This window comes from Idiotropiscis lumnitzeri, chromosome 5 (genome assembly GCF_059441095.1).
Source record: "Idiotropiscis lumnitzeri isolate Australia: NSW breed Sydney's pygmy pipehorse chromosome 5, RoL_Ilum_1.0, whole genome shotgun sequence".
In the NCBI taxonomy this organism is placed as follows: domain Eukaryota; kingdom Metazoa; phylum Chordata; class Actinopteri; order Syngnathiformes; family Syngnathidae; genus Idiotropiscis; species Idiotropiscis lumnitzeri.
The window spans coordinates 27,370,936-27,391,260 of record NC_142395.1 but is presented as its reverse complement, the minus strand read 5'-3'; the positions used below and the strand labels follow the sequence as shown (position 1 = coordinate 27,391,260).

Here is a 20,325-nt window from a genome sequence, read left to right as displayed (position 1 = left end):
ATTATAACAGTGATGCCTTGAGGTACGGGTGACCCAACTTCCAAGTTTTTTGGCAGAATTTGAAATATAAGCTCCATATGGTGGCACTAAATTCAATTCAATTAAACTAAACTAAACTAAATTAAACTTACTTCACAACAAGCTGCAGTTTGGCAAATAGCGAATAATTCTTCAAAATAGACATTTCAAGCTGTATTGCCCCTTCCAGTTTATTGCCAAATTAATCATAAATCAAAGAATTACCCATCGTGTATTTAAAAAAAAACAACTGAATAGCTTTGCCTTATAAAAGTCCATTAAATTAACAAACAATGCAAAACGCCACAGATGGGCTAACATAGCATCCATGTTCCAGTGTCATAGCAACGGAATTTTGAACACAAACGGTGAAGCAACAAATGTAGACAGACAATATAACAATACTCACAGACATTCTTCATACTTTGTAAAAAATGACAAATATTATCGCGTCTGAACATGAGTTGCAAAACACTTGGTGCACGTCTCTGTTTGTATTACATTGCCCCCACGTGGCCAAGTCACATACAGCAAAAGGAGCAGCACAATGCACATTGTGTTGAAGCCAAAAATATGGTGAAATCTGGAAAAAAAAATCCTGACATTGATTTATTATGTTATGACTGAGTGTTTCTAAGTTTCCTATTTAAACCCATCGCTATAAAGAATAAACAATGATCAATAATTTACTCACAGTAGGATGAATTATTATAGGAATTTATAACCACCGTTATCTCTTTAAGCAGGTTACTCTGGTCATAGAGGCAAAATTGAGTTTATCAGTTGACATGCAGCCAGAACATACCATATGACGCGCATGTGTTCTATATCCTTCTGCTGTTTTATTGTTTCGAGTCACAAAATGTTCCTTTCAGATGAGCAAATTTGAAGTGTTTTTTTGTCCCTTTTTTTTTATAGCGGATGGAATAATGAATGTGTTTTTTTTCCACCCCTTCCTTTAATGGTAGTTTCCCTGGCATGGCTGGATGGCTCAAATGTCAGCTACAATAATTGGGCGAATGACCCTGATGCACAAGCAACCTGTGGACATATCCTCAAAAAGTCCGGCTACCGTTGGGAAGCCTCCGAGAATTGCACTCAGGAACTGAGCTTCATCTGCCAGTTTGGTATATAAACTCACAGCCAATCAATGTTCTCGTTTTTTTATTATGTTTCATCCAATTCTAATTATGTTTGGTTTGGTTTTAGATTCTAGGAGATCTATTGCATGTGATGGCCAAAACGCCACATTGCAATGCGGTTCTGGTCAAGTCATACAGATAGACGATAGCTTCTATGGTCGAAAAACAATTCACTACTGCCGGTCCAAAGCGGCCACCACACCTTCGCCTCTTCAGGACAAGTGCACTTGGACTGATGTTGCCGTCTCTGTGAAAGGTATTTGTATGGATGCATTATATTGAGAACTTTTTAGTGCATTATATTTACTCTTAATATTTTAGTATTTTAAAATTTGTTTTCAAACAATTATTTGTGTTAAATTTTGATTTCATTTTTATTTGCAATACATTTTACATTAATCATGAAGCACAGTTTTTTTCCCCCCATTTTCAAGCGCAGTGTAAATGTTCAAACTGTGCATCATGCTACAGCGGCTTTCAATAATATTAAATTCGCTTTATTTTTTAAGATGACAACCTCTGTTTTCTTTTTGATGAATACTTGGGACAGCCTTTTGTTTTCATTTTTGTGGATGGAACAATGTGATAACCGCAACATAAGAAAGGGGTTGTGGTGCTCAGTAAAAATAAGGAATATAATCAATTAAATTGTTTGCAGATGGTACAAATACAATAGTATATAATTTTATTTTTATAGCGCATTTCACAACAGCTGGAGCTGTAACTAAGCGCTTTCCATATACCGTCATAAAAATTAGCGGGAAATTAGAACACAAATTAAAAAACATACAATCGATACCAGAAGAACAGCAGAAAAGTGACAGTCTCATGTTGAGTCGAAAGCTAAAGAATAAAAATGTGTCTTCAAACGGGTTTTAAATCCCATAAATTCTCTTAATCAAGGTTAACTGACTACATCATTTCCTCTAAGAAAATCTATTTTTTTTTAAGTCATCCCGTGTCACAAAATAGAAACATCAATACCTATTGAGTTGGTCTTCGGTGTCATTCCAGGCAGTTGCCGTGGACTGCAGGCCTGTCAAGCACCAGCAAACGCCAAATCTTATGGTGAACCCTGTCCTCTCTTCGGAAGTTACCTGTCGGTGGAATACAGCTGCAAAGAGGGTCAGATAAGCTCCTTTAACTTCTCTGAAGTTACATGCTAGCCAAATAGGACTAGCTGTTAGCATTAGCATGTCTTTCGGGTCAGATGATTTTTTTAAATACTATTTTCATCATATAGAGCTAGCTGTTAGCATTAACATAATTGTTTTAGTTGGATGAATCTGTACTTGATTCTTTATTTCCACCATATGGAGCAATATTTAGAGTCAAGCTCATAATCTTGAAAATGAAACGGTGTGTTCATTTATAATCACTGATCTGATTTCTTCACAGGACTCCACTTGCTGATGAGTAAATTCGCAGCAGTGTTTGATAACGTTACAATCAATCTCAAGTGGCTCCTGCAACCTTATGAGGGGAACCTTACATGTTCTCTAAATGCTGGCGATGGCAACACGATTGATTCCATCACCCCAGAAGAGTGAGCTTTGATTTGTTTCGCAGTATATTAGATGACCACTTAAAAAAAAAAAAAAAAAAATATGTATATATATATATATATATATATATATATATATATAATTTATTATTATTATTAATTAATTAATTTATTTATTTATTTGTTTATTTTGCTTGGTAGTGTACAGTGAGATTTTTTTCCCTTGTAAAGTATATGCCGTGACTCAATATTGGTTGGGAAACACTAGTCGGGTTTAGGGTGTACACATGACGATAACCTTGCTGAACTTGTTTTACACTTTCTGACAGAATGGAAAGCACGGTGATGCACAAATTCAAAACCCCTGGACTTTTCGTGGTCACGGTAGAGTGTTCCACCAGCGATTGGCATGTGACAGCTCAAAAATCCATCAGCATTCAGGAGCCAGTGGGTCCGTTTGGAGATATCAAGTGCTATAGCACCAACACGCCAGAAGGGGGCACTAACTGCAGTCTGCTCTACAGTGGAGGGCCTGTTGATGTTCAGGTCACAGTGGAGAACGGTCAGTCGAATTCAACTGCACGTTAACCATATTCTAATGTTTAATGACACTGAATGAGCAACTATTCTCTCTTTAAGGTACAAATGTTAGTTACGTACTCCAGCATAAGGACCTTTTACTTGCAAACTCCTCTGCCAACCAAGGGATCACACCTCACAACATTACACTGAATGCAAGTGCAGTGGCGCAGCTCGGACATGGCTGTAACAACCTGACTTTAAACGCCTCTAACAAGGTCACTAGCCAAACCGTGTCCACACAATTTGAGCTGTGTCTGCTGGAACCTGTTGAGGGGCTGCAGGCCTCGGTGATCGCAGAGGACGGCCAGTGTCCCGAATCCAGTGACCTCATAATTGGTGTCTCGCTGCAACGTGGAGTCCCTGTGCAGCTTCTCTTTACGCTGACTGTCAATAATGTCACTCACTCTGAGAGCAGAAACATGCTCAATGGAAGTTTACAAATGTACACGTTTGGCAATCCAGTTGAAGGTAGTCCAACTTAATCGCGTGATTCAGTATTTATGCATACTGTGCATAATGAAAGCCTCAGAATAACTTTTTTTTTTTTTTTTTGAATGTAGGACCATTTCAATTGACTGTGCAAGCTGTGAATGCGTTCTCCTCCTCTGATTTTAACGTGAGCCTAGAGAGCATATTCCGAGCATGCAAAAAGTACTCTGACTCTGAAAACATGGTACGTACTGCACAACTTATATAGTAATGAACAGCATGAGGAATTTAACTTCTGGCGTCATACACTAACTTGCCCCATATTATAACCTTTTCTATTGAATTCCGTAATTTCAATAGCTTTATTACAAACTTTGCCTTAAAAAAATAAAATAAAATAATTCTCAGTTTGATTAACATTGTCAGACAAGATTTTAGGATGTGGTTATAGTTCAAATGCCAGTTTTTTGTGTTGTAAAAAAAAATCTGAAAAAAAAAAACAATCTCATCCCATAACTTGTACAACTAAAACATTCCGAGACAGTAAGTAAAATTAATTGAAAAATTGTGAATACATACCCAAGTGTGCTATGTTGAAAATTAGCCAATCACAATCAAACTCGCTGTTGCAATAGTTTCTTTTAATTTTCAGACAAATGGTGAGTCTTACGACTTGAAAGTAATTTCTACTCCAGAGTCTGCGGTTAACTACACTCAGAATGTGACTCTCAGCATAAACGGAAGTGTGTCTTTGCCCAGCAAAGGACTCGAATTCAAGTGGAAATGTAGTAAGTGCAATTGTTTAGTAACATGAATACTTCAAGTCGCCGTACTACAGGGTGTGCAAATTAAGGCCGGAAATGTCCCAATCCGTTCTTTAAAAATAAGTCATTAAATAAATAAATTAAATTATTCATCCTTTAAAATCATTTGTTAATTACTCTTTGTCTTGAATGGGAACAAATGGTCAAATTAACGATTTTAAATACCATACTCATTTACCGTCATTAAATCTTTTTTTAATAATGGTTAATTATGATTTCCTGATAAATTGCATTTAGCATGAATTATTATTTTATCTTTAAAATGAGCAATTTTCAATCAAGCTTAATAGAGATTGAATTATCAATCTGAATTTGTGTGTGTGTGTGTGGGGGGGGGCTCTTATACTTTCTTAGAAATATGTCACAGAAAAAAATAATTCCTGACATTATCTATAATGCCAGTCACATTTGTCTCGCTTCACTTTCTTCCCATGCAGGAGGGGACTGCCAATGCAAAAACCAAACAAATGGCCAAACTCACGTGATTGAAAAACAGTGCCTTCCGAATCCATTTGAAATGACCGTCTACACTGTGACTGTCAAGAAAACAACCTGGTTTAGGAATTGGGTCCGCCTCGCGTCGGCTTCCAAGTGCATCACCGTTGTTCCAGAGGAATTAAAAAATGTCTCCATTAGGTAAAATCATGAGATTTAGACAAAAAAAAGGCCCGTTTATAACATAAGTGGCAAATAATAATCTTGAACTTGACATTTTACTGTTTTTACAAATACAGTTGTGATAATTGCACTTCAATTAACGTGCGCAACCCCGTAAAGCTGAGACTGATCTGCGTGGTGACTTGCCCAGATGTGGACTGGTACTTGGAGGATCAAAAACCACTGAGGGCAAGCCAACTTTTGTCAATGGTTAAAATGAATCTGCCGAATGACCGCTGTAAAAAGTGATTTTCGACTTTTTCCTAGGATGATCTCGAAACCTGTTACTCGCTGGAAGGACAAAGGCCGCTGCTGAAGAAGCAAGAAGGCAACTCGGAGTTTCTTGTAAACCGCAAACAGCTGAAATATTCGAGGGACAATTTGCATAACATCACTGTGATTGTTCAAGGTGTGGTTTGAAAATCATCTAATTAAAGCACGATATGAACGACGCAATTGTCATAATCGGACTTTATGGTGACCACTTTGTAGTTTAAAAGTACATAAATATTAATATCATTAACTCATTCACTACCAGCCGAGTAAAAAAAAAAAAAGGGATCTTTGACGTCTTTATCCGTCAATGGTTGTAAATGAGTTTAATGCCAAAACTAATTATGAGAGATTTGGTCATATCTTATTAAAACCCGAAGAATAACTGTGTGACTTTTTGTAAACCAGGAAAATCGGAGCAAGGTTATGCCCGTTTCACCCTCCCAATACCGGATCCAGAACCAACTGAAGCCCCCTCAGACCCAACATGCAGCATCTTTCCACTATCAGGCACGGTGCTTGACTCATTCGATATTACCTGCCATGCTAGTTCTTTCTGCTCTTCAGGCTGTCTTTATTGCTTCAAGACGGACACAGGTGAGAACATGAAACTGAGCCGTGTGGTTTTGTTGTGGATTCGAATGAAAAAAAAACAATCAACATGCTCATTTGTCTTGAAGGCAAACATCTGCGGTGCAGCGAAAAAGAATTTGTCAAATCCATTTTATTGCCTGTTGGAGATGAAAAGAAGAACTACAATTTGTCTATTGTGGTAACTGTGAAAAATGAATATACAGAAGTTGCCACCACTGTCCACGTTCAGGTAATCTCACACGTGACTAGAAATGGAAAGTCAGAATGACATCAGAACAAATGGAAACACTTATCTTGCCTTATGTAAAGCTCCGTTTTGGGAAAAAAAAAGTTTTTACACTGTTGCTTTAAAGTTCTTTAAAACTATATATTACTTAAAGGTTCGGAAAAACGACTCCAGTGCTTCCGTGAACACCCTCCAGTCCGTTCTTGAAGATACGGTCTCCCAGTTGGAGCAGGATGGTCTTCTCTCTGGTGAGGCCCTCGGCCAAATAGTCACGTCTGTAGCTGACATGCTCAACACCGAGTCTGATGAGGATCAGAAGGACGCAAGGACGAAGGTATGTAGGAAGGAGAGCATGAAATACTTTATAGTTGAGCCCCGTTATATCTACGCATCCTTCCTTGATTGCAGCTCAGAGAGCAAATGCTGACCAAAATGACTACAGTGCTGCTGGACTCCCCGTCAAACACGAGTCATGAGGTCCAAGTGACCGCCAGAGCCGTAGCCGAACTCACGCAGCGCCCAGATGAGCTCAGTCCCGCTGCCCAGGTACTGCTCAAATTTCGATTGTTCAGAATTCAGCTTCGGGAGAGGAATGCATGCTCCGTACTATGAAAGTTTTTATCAACAAATGTGTTTGTGTTTTCACTTTAGGAAGAAGCAAGCTCATTGTTAGTTGACCTGAGCTCTTCCCTCAACATTATCAGTGTTAACCAAGATGGGAGTGGTGGCGATGGAGAAGTTGTGGACGGAGCTGCACCCATCGTTGAAGCAGCCAGTAATATTTTGAATGCGTCATCAAACGTAAGAGCAAAACTACCGTTGCTGTGTTTGTTTGTTGTCATTTTCTAACGTTCCGGCTAAATAACATATTTACTTCAGGAAAAAGTTTCCACTTCTCTACTTACTGGGATGAGTAATGTACAGAATGCCTTGTTGAGTCATAAAAAGTTGAATGGAGATCCTATCATCATTGACTCCAATCAGATCAGTGTGTATGTTAACAGGTAAGAGCTGATTTTCATTAACACACACATATACGGTAATCCCACGATTCACTTTTCGTGGATTTTTCCAAAATGTTCATTAAAAAAAAAAAGAAAAAAGACAGTCATATTGGCTGCCATGTTACGGAAATGATGAGCCGACGCGGAGGCTTTGTAATTCCCACGGGCAGTCATACAAAGCGTGTGATTGGTTCCCGGCGCGAGATCAACCAATGAGAGCGCGAGTGGATTTATCCCGTGAGCTGATTGGCTACGATGACCTAGCTCATTCATTTGATGTAGCTCACCAGTCTCTTCGTTCTTAAACAAAACGGCAATTTTGAACAATTTTGTGTTCGGAAACTCATAATATTATTCAAATGTGTCCCTCAATTAATCAGCTCAAGCCCGATAAGCGGATAGTAAACAGTTTTGTACAGAAACGGAGCGAAGCGCGATGAGCCATCCGACAAGCACGACTCGCTCAGCACGACGAAAGTTTGTTAAAGCTTGTCTTTAAAAAAACTTACCTTATCTAGAATCCCGCGTTGCATTTTAGCAAAAGGTCCTTGTTGATGTTATCGTGCCAAGCGAAAGTTAAGCCCTGATTACTTTCCGCGACAGTGCTTCTTCTTTTTTTTTTTTTATGTTGTCGCCGGACAACGACATTTGGATAAAATGCAACGCGGGATTGTATGTAAAGTAAACAAATTTTAGCATGAAAATTAAAACTTTAACGTAGTTATTAGCCAACGTTCTGTCATAATCCTTTGCCAGTAGACATACACACGCACATGCACGCGCAGTGATTGTTGCTGAAGCTGCAAGTAAGCTTTGAGTTTTCTGCAGAGTGTCTCCAGAAACCATGCAGATGCAGGATATAAACATCCAGAGGAGCAGTGCTTCTAGATTTTCCTTTCCGACTCTGCCTTCTGATGTTTTCTCATCAGATGAGCCCGTGGATGTTAGGGTAAGCGTTATGCCATTTCGTAGAGCAGATATAAACTGATTTTTTTTTCATTCTGCCTTACAATTAGAATCATTTTTGCACTACATAAATGCTGTATGTAATATCTCACAGATGATGAGTTTTGAAAAGAACCCATACTCTTGGAAAGGTGGAAACATTTCGGGAACTGTGGGATCTGTCTCGCTTACAAGAACAAACGGCACTGTCATCCCTGTTAAGAATCTGCCTGAAGAGATTGAGGTAGCAACGTTATAAACGATATACATCTGTATCAGGGCCCACACGAACGATTTTTTTGTGTTTCTGGCTTTTTCAGATTCTCCTGCCCAGGTTGGATGTTGGGCAGGAGAACAGTACAGTTCTGGACCTGGCCAATTTCAGCACATTAATAATTGATGTTCCTTCACCTGATGTTACACTTGTGCTGAAAATGGAGCCGTCTGAAAACATTACCTTTGTGTTACTTCTGGGGTACAAGAATTATCCAACAAATGAGCATTACGTGGCCAAAACTCAGATGCCTCTAGAGAATGTAAAAGAAGGTAGGTTATTTTTAATCAAAAATGTTTTTTTCTGGAAAGTAACGTAAAACCAAATTCCAGCTAACCACTGCTCGAAAGTTTGCATCCCTTTTGGGCACTGGTGTCAAACTCAAAGCGCGGGGGCTGGATATGGCCCGCCTCAACCTTTTATGTAGCCCGTGAAGGCAAATCATGTTCATTGACTTCATGGTTCTTGTTAAAATATTAAAATTTCTAAAAGCTTATGAGCACAACTGTATATTTTTTCATGTTGTCATTTAATAGTTCCCACATAATGGTCATTTTCACTCACTTGCATGAATGTTGTAGTTATTATCATGTCATTAATGTCATTTACCACAGAGGAAAAATACACCTGGGTCCTCAGTCCTAAAGACAGAACAGGAGATGCTGGAGCGCACTTCCTCGTCTTGAAGCCCAAAGTAGAGCCAGGCGTCAAATCTGTTAATGCCACAGTCAGTATTGTAACCATTGCTGCCCAGTGCAAGTACTGGGATGAGGAAGAGTCGTCTTGGAGTGAAGATGGCTGCAGGGTAAGTGTGAAAACCTTTGTTCCGTCTTATACTGCTAACATATAAAACGCATCACTCACGGATGGTTTTCCTTGATTCTTTCTACAGGTTGGCCCACTCACTACACCTTTGCTCACTCAGTGTCTGTGTAATCACTTAACTTTCTTCGGCAGCTCTTTCTTTGTCATGCCAAACTTAGTGGACGTGTCACGCACCGCAGAGCTTTTTGCCACTTTCTTTAACAATCCTGTGGTCGTGTGTTTTGTGGGGGCCATTTTTGGCGCTTATCTTCTGGTGGTGGTCTGGGCGCGCAGAAAAGACATCCAGGACTCAGCTAAGGTAAACCTTCAAAAAAATAAAACTGTGGTTAGTGATGGGTAAATGAAGCTTCGAATCTGCTTCATGAACCGGTTGTCGTATTTTTTGGACTCCTTTAGATGGCGCTCTCTGTTCAATCTTGGGCTGAAAGCACACTGACTTGCCATTTTTTAAACCCTTTATTTTAACCAACAGTGCCATCTACAGGACTATAAAATACGGCAACTGGTGCATAAAGCAAATTTGACGCTCCATTTTCCCAACACTAGTGTGTACTTACTCCCATTTATCACGAGTTTGAACATGAACAGTTCATTCTGAAGACAGACATGGCCAATAAGCCACCTGCAGATTTCTGCCCATCACATCCTTCCAAACGTTGGTATTATCTTAAAGGTCAAGGTAACAGTGCTGGAAGATAATGACCCACTGGCAGAATACTGCTACATGCTGACAGTCGGCACAGGGCATCGCCATGGTGCATCCACCTCCTCACAGGTCAGTCACAAGCTCCTGTCCTTGCTCGTTGGAATCATTGTGCCCCTGTAAACAAAATGTCAATTTTCAGGTGACGCTAACCCTGCTGGGAACAGAGGGGGAAAGCGAGCCCCACCACTTGACTGATCTCCAAAAACCTCTGTTTGAAAGAGGCGCAGAGGATGTGTTTCTCTTGACGACACACTTTTCTCTTGGAGAGCTGCAAAGCATCAGGCTGTGGCACGACAACTCGGGAACTCACCCCGCATGGTACAGCATTCAGATGACGGCTTGACTCTGTGATGTTAAACTCAAAGGCGGGCCGTGCAAGATTAGACAAATGGCATAAAATAGAGGCTCAAATCTGATTGGACAAAAACATTTCAAACATCCACGTTCACTACCAGAAGCAGTCCTACCTTGAAAAATTCTCTGAAATGAAGAAATATTCATCCTTCATGCAGGTATGTCAACAAAGTAATGGTGCAAGATCTGGAGAGTGGCCAGAAGTGGCACTTTCTTTGTAACTCCTGGCTTGCGGTCGACGTGGGAGAGTGCGCCCTGGACAAGGTTTTCCCGGTGGCCACTGAGGAGGATCTGAAGCGATTTAGGTCCGAGCACCTAACAGCATGATCATGATGCACCATCCGCAAATAAAATGGTTACCTTTGATCCATTTTTTTCCCCTCCTAGCAATCTGTTCTTCATGAAGACAGCAAAGGATTTCCGTGACGGACACATCTGGTTCTCGGTCATCAGTCGACCTCCTTGCAGCACCTTCACTCGTGTGCAGCGAGTGTCCTGCTGCTTTTCGTTGCTGCTCTGCACCATGTTGACAAGTATCATGTTTTGGGGCATCCCCACAGATCCCTCGGAGCAGACCATGGACCTGGGTAAAGTTTTCAGAGTCAGTGTTTCGACAGGTTTCTCGCTAACACGATCCGTTGTTATTTATGTGTTTGCAGGTCACATCGAATTCACCTGGCAGCAGGTTATGATTGGAATTCAAAGTTCCATCATCATGTTTCCCATCAATCTCCTCATTGTGAGCATCTTCCGAAACACTCGTCCTCGGGAGAAATCTCCAAAATCGGACAAGGCCAAGCAGGGGAAGACGGTTCGAGTATCTCCCTCGCAGACGTCTTCTCCTCAGAAAGAGCAGAAGGACATCACGCCTGACACGGTGCTGAAGGTGAGGAAACGTTTCCCGTCAGTCTGTTATTCTATAGTCCTACTTTTTTAAGAAGAACGTGGCATTTCAGAACTCCAAGTATCATTGACGTCTTTAGCCGTCAATGGTAGTAAATGAGTTAAGACCTCGCCTTGAAGAATGGTTGTTTTCTCAACTTTTCTTGGATTCTCCATCAGGACATCAAAAGAATAGCCCAGTCACTTTCGAAGGCCATGAAGAGCCCCCTGCCTCATTTGGATCTTCGACCCGGTCAACAGACTGACATCAACACCCTTTTGTCTCTGGTGGAAGACATCATCAGGCAGCAAAACAGAACTTCCACGGACTTCTACACAGATACCGCCAAAAGAGAACGCTCTATCCTCAGTCTCGGGGCAGTCGATCTTCAAGGTAATCGGCAATATAGGAACGTACTTTTATAATTATGTTTATAAATACTAATATGATAACTTATTCTTTGGAAATGTGCAGAGAAGACTGTATGGGGCAGCCCAGAGAAAACCTCAGATGGGGTTCAGAAGAAAAGCAGCAACAACAGCAGGTATCTTTACAGGCAGCTGCGTCACGTTGAGAAGAAGCTGGGCTTCCTGGGATCGTCTCCATTCCAAAACCCCGACAGCTACAACAAAGCCATGCAGCAAGTTCAGGGGATGAAGAATCTGCTGGAGTTTCATCTGCCGCCGCACAGCCTGGATGGAGAACAATCTGAGCGCAGTCCCAGTCCAGAAGAGGGCGCCAGCAAGGGCACGGCCAAGAAATGCTGCCAAGGCGGGTTGCCGTGGTGGTTTGTCTTTGTCGGTTGGATATTGGTGATAGCAACCAGCGCTGTCTCTGGATACTTTACCATGATGTATGGGCTGACCTATGGGAAAGATCGTTCTATAAGCTGGCTGATCTCCATGTTGGTGTCCTTCTTTGAGAGTTTGTTCATCACGCAACCTCTAAAGGTGAGGGCAGTAAAATGCAAAGTGATTTTTATCTTTCAGATGTTAAACCCTCCCAATTGGGCCCGAAATGTCAATATTTTGGGTGGCCTCTCTTTTTTCGATATCCGACATGATCAGTGCTGACAAATAACGATGCTCCCACCCAACTCGCATTTGCAATCAGGGTGTACTCACTTTTGTTGCCAGTTTTTTTAGACATTAACGGCGGTGTGTTGAGTTATTTGGAGGGGGCGGACAGTATGAGATCACACTGTTTCTGACTGTTTTAAACTACACTGTAGTGCTTCTCAAATAGTGGGGCGGGGCCCCCTGGTGGGGGGCGTGGTGCGATACTGAGGGGGGCGCGTGTGAACCTACAATAAAGTGTAATTGCACATCCACTCCAGTAGTTGGCAGTGGCGCTCGCATTGCCTATTGTGCGCAGCGAAAATGCTATTATTTATAGTTGTGGCGGAGAGTGGGTGGTGGGGGGGGGCGCGCAATTTGTTTTCTTCTTGCTAGGGGTGGGCGGGCGGCGTAACAGAAAATAACTGAAAAGCACTGCACAACAGCAAAGTTTTTCAGTGTAGTCCAATGGGAAGCTATGATAAACAATTTTCAAAAATGTGCTATGTGTACTCACTCGATAACGTAAGTGAAAATATCTGTTACAGGTTCTTGGCTTTGCTGCTTTCTTTGCTCTTGTTCTGAAGAAGGTGGACCAGGAAGAATATGGAGAGCCACAGATTGACGAGAGCCTTAAGAATTCTGGTATCTTATTGTTACATTCCATTTGTGTTATTTGCACATGTAAAAGCCGAAGCACATTTTTTTATTGTGATGCTCAGATGATCCTGATGGGGTGAGAGCAGCACGAAGAGACAGTACATGCAGTTTCTACCAGCCACCACCTCCAACGGACATAGAGAAGATGAGGAACAACATGATTAAAGAGCAGAAAGTATTCGCCCTCATTAGGGAAATTCTCGGTAGGAATCCACACGAATATTTTTTTAAATGAGGATAAAAAAACACTGTGAACACTCTCAATCAGTTACTGTCCAACTTAAGAGAGAATTAAAGAGAATTACACATTGTATAATAACTTTGCCTTCGAAAACTCCTCTAGCTTGCTAACACAATGTCAACCGCTAGCTTAATGCTACCACATAACTGGAAGGGCCAAAGATGGGCTCACATTCTCTATGTATATCGTATGTACGTATTATACCAGATGGCTTAAAAAGAGCAGCTCGTTTATTGAAATGAAACAAAAAAATGCGACAAAAGCGGTTTATTTCTTTACATTCGGTTTAGTTGTCATTACTGTATATTTGAAAAGTCTGACATATGAATTGCTAATTTCCTTTTTGTTTTTTGGGTGGGCAGACTGGAACATTAATGGCTTTTACATTTCATTGAAGAAAGATTTTTTGAGTTACTACAATGGTCACATAACAGTTTAAACTTCAAGCACGACTGTGTTTGCTTGTCATGCAGCCTACATGGGATTCATGTGGATGTTACTTCTGGTGGCGTACGGACAGAGGGATCCCAATGCTTACTTCCTGACCCAGCACATTCGCCAGAGCTTTAGCAAAGGCATCGCCGACACTATGAGCATACAAGATGTGTTCAACTGGGCTAACACAACCCTGCTTAGCAACTTGTTCGGAGAACATCCAGGTGATGTGAATGTGTTGTTATCCAAGTGACAAAATTAAGACTAAATATATGCACTACTAACACAAAGTTAGTGATATTCAGGTGTAAAATGTAAATAATATTAAATAAAAAGTCATTTCAGGATCAACCTGACAGTATGACAAATGCTACTTGAGGTACGTGTGCACCCTCTAGTGGTATGCAAAAGAATCACTGAATTATATATACAAAGGCCAGTAAATTTACATCATTTAAAACGTGTAACGAGGCAAGGTATGGGGAAAATATGCAACGTGAATATTATAATAACAATATTCTTGAAATATACAACAAACTTCAAGAAATTACACTTTTAATTACATACATGTTTTTTTCAAGCGACAAAATGAGCAAGCTCAATGTATTCTTCGCTAATTAATAAAAAAATATATATCTTAAAAGTTTATTTAGGATTTGTAATACCTCTAAATAGTGTTCCCCTGTTGGATGGTGATGCACATTTAAGGTTGCATCTGATTAGCAAGTAGTGGATGTCATTTTAGACCTTGCAAGGAAAAAAAACCTGCAGAATTATTGTCAATTCCGTGACTAATTGTGGTTTTGTTGTTGTCGCTGCTCACAGGGTTCATCACCGATGGTAACTCAAAGCTGGTGGGTAACGCTCGTCTGCGCCAGCTGAGGGTACAGAATAACTCTTGTCATGTGGCACGTCGCATGCAACACGCCGTACATGATTGCCACTCTCTGTACTCGTGGGATTCCGAGGACATGGGCTCATACGGTCCAAGTTGGAGTTACTCTGAGACTGATAATACATCAGTGAACCTCCCCAGTCCGTGGAAGTACCAGTCGCAGGGTAAACTGAGGGCCTACCCCATCTGGGGAAGCATGATGCTCTACAGGGGAGGAGGCTTTGTGGTGGATCTCGGACCAGATTTCGAAAACTCCAGCAGGTTGTTTCCAAGTATACTTGTGTATTTTTAACATCATGAAGTATTTATCTCATTCACTGCCATTGACGGGTATAGCCGTCATTTTACCTGAACTGGTAATGAATGAGTTAAAATAGGTGTCACTCAACCATGTACTCCCACCAGATCTCTCAAGTATCTGTATGAAAACCGCTGGTTTGACGCCCACACCCAAGCGATCATCGTTGAGTTCACCGTGTACAACGCAAACGTCAACCTCTTTTGCATTGTCACACTCATGCTCGAGACCACGGCAATAGGTAACGTGTCAACGATGCGCTATGAGACAGAAACTTCAACCCGTCATGCTTTTCATGTTTTTCTCTTCCATTTCAGGGGCATTCCAGTTCCGTAGTGAGCTCCAAAATGTTCGTCTCTACCAATCGACGGGAGGCCTCCACATCTTTGTCATGGCTTCGGAAGCCGTCTACTTCCTCTTCATTCTATATTACATGTTTGTTCAGGTATGTGCAGCATATTGAAGATGTATCAGCAGTAATTTTGTATTTATATTATACTCGAGTGAGGTGAAGAAAAAGGAGATCCACGCTCAAGTCAATGGTAGTGATGGGTAAACGAAGCTTCAAATGTGCTTCATGAACCAGTTGTAATAATTTTGGACTCCTGTAGATGGCACTCTCTGTTCAACATTGGGCTGAAAGCACACTAATTTACCATTTTTTTTAAACCCTTTATTTAAAGCAACAGTGCCATCTAGAGGACTCAAAAATACAACAGCTAGTTCATGAAGCAAATTTGAAGCTTCATTTTCCCATCACTACTCAACGGGATAAGGATCAAATGTCATAACTATAAAATGTAGAATTTTAATGAAACATTTTGGTGTTTGTGAGGATTCTGCATTTGATTTATGGTATTTCGATTTGGGGCATATTGGTTTGAGGAACCATTTAATTGGGCACGGAACAAATGACCCTCATAAGTCAAGTTTTCGCTGTATTTCAAATGTGCCGGCAGGCAAAGCTGTTGAAGCAACAGAGATGGTCTTATTTCAAGAGTAAATTGAATCTGCTTGAGCTGGCAATCATACTTCTCAGTTGGAGCGCACTGTCCGTCTTTATCAAGAGGACTCTGCTGGGGAAGCGAGACATGGAGTACTACCAGAATCACAAAGACCAGTAAGTTTTAAGCATTGTGACACTCTGGGCATGCACTTATCGTCAAATGAAATAAATACTGTAGTTCTCAATTAGTTTGGAAAGAAGTGAGGATTCTTTTGAATTTTAAAGATATTTCTTTTGTAACTGTATTACATAATTGTATTACTGCCGCCCCAAAAAAACAAATATCAGGTTATAACATGATAATTAACACATTTTAACATGATATGTCTCGCTGTTTAACGTGATACGTTTGGTTTCCACTTTTGGCAAAACAAAACAAAGCGCACACAGTTCAGGTCAGCAGTTGACTTCTATGTACAGTAGGTACTCGTTGTGCCTTCTTTTTGAATCTCACATTTTTTTTAAAGTTGACCTTGCCTTTTTTTAATGTACAATTATAGAAGAGCAGCATTGTTACCAATCTAGTAACTAATTGGAATGACACAAAACGAATGACCTGAACCGGAAGTCAAACTTTTCACAAGTTACTTTTGGGCGTCTATACCAGTCAATGGCAGTGAATGAGTTAATAATGCGTACGTACTCATTGGGCTCTTCCAGTGATTTGAACTGAAAGGAATTGCTTTGTTTTGTTTTGCCTGATACAGAAACCAAATGGAAATGTGACATTTATCATGTTATTGAACCTGTGGCATCGACTTTTGTCCAATCTTACAAAACTTAAATTATAAATAGTAAACCAACACCGCATTGTCTCCAGATACGCCAGTTTCCATGAGACGGCCAAGGCTGATGCCGTCTTGGGCTATCTGATTGCCTTCCTGGTGCTGCTGGCCACAGTCAAACTGTGGCACCTGTTGAGACTCAACCCGAAGCTGCACATGATCACGGCAACGCTCCAGCGAGCCTGGACTGATATCTCCGGCTTCCTGGTGGTCATGACCATCATGTTTCTGGCCTACTCTATCGCCGTGAGCCGTTTCCCACACTACAAGAGATAATGTTTTTCTTTTCGAGTTTGTTGGTATTCCGTGAACAAAGCCCGCTAAAATAATATCATAACAATCCTTGGATGCTATGAAAATATCTCCCCCTGTGGGTTTTGACATCTGACCTATCTGGTAGGATACAAAGTGATTTAATCTTGCGGTGAAGCTAGAACATACTTGGTGGTTAATTGTTCTTATATTTACGAGCTTAGCTTTTATTTTCTGGTCGGAAAGTACCATATCGGTGATATCAGATATTATTAGTACCGTCCATGTAGCATTCCCAAAATAAGACTTATAATAAAGATCTGCACATGGGTTACAAAAGTAGATATAATTTTTTGTCAATAGGACTGAGGGGGGCAGATTAGAATAACACCATTTGATGAATAATTATGATTAATAACCATAGTTACATTGTTGATCAAATGAATCGGCATTTTGCCCATAATCCTAAAGCCCTACCCCGTATATAATATTTTCAATTATTTTTATATATTTCTTTTTCAGTCTAACCTGATGTATGGCTGGAAGCTGTACTCCTATCGCACTCTATTTGATGCGGCCCAGACTATGGTCAGCCTCCAGCTGGGCATCTTTAACTATGATGAGGTGAAAATTGGAAAAACTCTGAGATATTGACTCATGATACCTGAATGATAATACACGTTATCATCTTCTTTCTTGTTGTATGTGAAAGATTCTTCACTACAACCCAATCCTGGGTGCCTTCCTCATCGGATCCTGTATTGTGTTTATGACGTTTGTGGTGCTCAACCTCTTCATCTCTGTCATCCTTGTGGCCTTCAGTCAAGAACAGATACATCACAAGGTAACTCACACAGACGTCAAATTGCAATATATATGGCAACCATTGGCAAGGATGGATCAAAACAATGATTTTAATGAGCTCTTGTGAATAATTATTTCGCATTTATTTAGTGGTTCTAGTTTGTAATTACAGAAAGCAGAAATTGTACTCAAGTAAGAGTAATGTTACATTAGAATGGGATAACCCAGTAAGTAAAAATGGGTCAGAATAAAACACGTTGCCAGAAAACTGTAGAAAAACTGTATCAAAAGAATGCAGGTAGTGAGCAGAATGTTGGCTGAAGCAGTAAAAATTATTTCTTCTTAACAACAAAATAGTAAAAACAGTCAAGTGAAATTAAAAAAAAAATGTCGCATTAAAAATACTCTGACAAGTGCATTTATCCCCCAATTTACTTGAGTACACAAACCTCTGTACTGATATTGATTGTGATTCATCGCAGCCATCCGAGGAGGAAGAGATTGTGGACATGATGATGATGAAACTTTGCAGTCTGTTTGGAATCAAATGCAAGAGTAAGCAAGGAGACGACGGCCCGACTGGGAAGGCCCCGCTTTCATGTGCTTCAAATAACGGAATCGCCACAATTTCTGCAGGACGTCTTGACAAGGACTCTTATGTTCTGCGTTAGTCAATCATACCGTATTTTCTGTAACAGCGTGTGTGCTTTGCTGCTGTTGTTGCTTTTCATGGGTTTGATTCATTCTGTGCCACTGTGCGATGGTGACTCCATGCCAAGGCCCGTGTACAACATTCTTCAATATGTCGAAACTCATTTTTATGAGAAGTTGAATCAGTTAATCGAAGTAGGGATTGATATGTATTGTATACATTGAAGCACTGCTTTTTATGCTCCAGCTGCTGTATTTTAAGTCAACTTGGGTCACGATTGTGATTCTATTGTGCATAGTAGTGTTTTGTGCAACACTTTGTATACATAAGTGTGAGCGCTGAATTCCTGAAAATGTTTGTTATTCTGTTAAGCACTAAATGTGGCACTTTTTTGGTAGAGTAAAATGTATTCACACGTATTCCAATGGCTTTATTATGCAACACCAACAATTAAATAAGAAATCTCAGCTGTTGAAAAAAGATTAAATCATACATTTAAGCAGAGATGGGCCCTTTACTCTGTTTTGCCGCTCCGCAATTCATCCTTCGTCCTTACACTTTCGCCCTTATTCTAAAAAAAATAAAAAATAAAAAATGCCATACGTCTTCGTCCTTTTAAAATGCTTCCGTCCTTGGATTTCAGATTAAAAAAGAAGTCCTTGAGATGTGCATTCAAATAAATGTCATGATCTGGACATGCACTTCAGTACTGAACGGAATTGCTTTGTTGTTGGGTGCATTGGAAACTGTTAAAAAAACATGAAGCATGAATCATGCAGGCAATTGCCTAAATGCCGTTCCAGAGAATAATATTAATATTATATATATAAATATTAATATTATTAATATTTACAAATTAATAAATTGGCTAAATTTTGTCCAAGTACTGGGTTTTCCCCCAAACGTAAAGTATATTCTGTTTTCCTAGTTTTCCTGTTTCCAGGAAAAATAATATAATAGTCAAGTGATAAGCTAAGCAGATAAGCCTCCATGCCTTTTTCAGCCTTTGAATTTCATTAATTCCTGAAGTGTGTCTTGCTTCCTCCATGGTACTAAAAAGGCATCACTGTTTTCTTCAGTACAGTTCAGTCATTTAATGTTTAATTTAATATACAGTGTTCCCTCGCCACTTTGTGTTACACGTTTTGCGGCATCAGTACTTCGCCCTCCCACCCCAAAAAAAAAATATTAATAAAAAAAAAAAGAAAGAAAGGAAAAAAAAAACAGCCATCTCGGCAGCCATATTGAAAGGCACGTTTCAAAGAGGGAACTCATACCATGCGCGTGATTGGTTTCCGGTGCAAGATCGACCAATGAGAGCACGAGTATATTTATCCCGTGAGCTGATTGGCTGCTCATCATCGCAGCCTCACTCAGCAACTTCCCTTGTTGCAGCTAGCAACTTTTGAACAACATTCTGTTTGGAACGTTTTCAAATGTGCTGTTGATGCCGCTGAGCTAAATTTTGACCTTTGTGTAAAAGGCTGTAAATAGATTTGACTTGTTGCTTTTTTGTATTCATAATTTAAATAATTAAAACACACTTTTTTTTCACGTGTATAGAATTTTTCTGGGAAAAATACTTATTCTATTTTGAATAAAGCTATAGCATGAAAAATTTGGGAAAAGTGAAGAAATAATAATCAATGAATGGAATAAATAACCAAAATGACGCATTTTAATATTGCAGCATTTGAGATTTGAGAATTGCATTCCGCGACGATGCAATAGTGATTATAATTTGATTCGTTGTTTTAGTTCTAGTTTTAAAATTCACAATGGGGATGCTGAGAGGGGGATTAAGTCAATCACTAAAGGCATTGGTCCGAAATCCACCGCGCGCCACTTCACCAAACAAAATGAAAGTAAAGATTGTGCAATAATACCCCAAGAGATTGTGCAAGTGTCCCTAATGAAGTGTCCAACGCCTGTTGGTTGCGCGACGTATTGCGTCACCGCGTGGGCGCGGCTCCCGACGCCACTGGCAAAGGGTCGTTGGTGG

General features: G+C 40.2%; 1 protein-coding gene across 1 annotated transcript; it reads left to right on the top strand.

Moving 5' to 3' along the window:
• The first annotated feature begins 979 nt into the window (after positions 1-979).
• On the top strand, positions 980-18,742 carry pkd1l2b (polycystic kidney disease 1 like 2b). The gene is made up of 40 exons (XM_088297112.1): positions 980-1,145; positions 1,228-1,416; positions 2,133-2,285; positions 2,559-2,706; positions 2,994-3,226; positions 3,304-3,714; positions 3,807-3,919; positions 4,328-4,463; positions 4,937-5,135; positions 5,234-5,345; positions 5,424-5,565; positions 5,838-6,026; positions 6,110-6,252; positions 6,404-6,583; positions 6,658-6,795; positions 6,901-7,050; positions 7,129-7,253; positions 8,082-8,202; positions 8,314-8,442; positions 8,519-8,744; positions 9,087-9,277; positions 9,365-9,595; positions 9,971-10,072; positions 10,143-10,321; positions 10,516-10,662; positions 10,745-10,944; positions 11,017-11,243; positions 11,420-11,633; positions 11,715-12,190; positions 12,844-12,940; positions 13,018-13,158; positions 13,670-13,855; positions 14,457-14,787; positions 14,932-15,065; positions 15,142-15,269; positions 15,784-15,944; positions 16,651-16,861; positions 17,390-17,491; positions 17,580-17,711; positions 18,154-18,742. Exons 1-40 carry the CDS (start codon positions 980-982, stop codon positions 18,340-18,342), a joined length of 7,182 nt encoding a protein of 2,393 aa, XP_088153238.1. The 3' UTR covers positions 18,343-18,742.
• Positions 18,743-20,325: the final 1,583 nt, after the last annotated feature.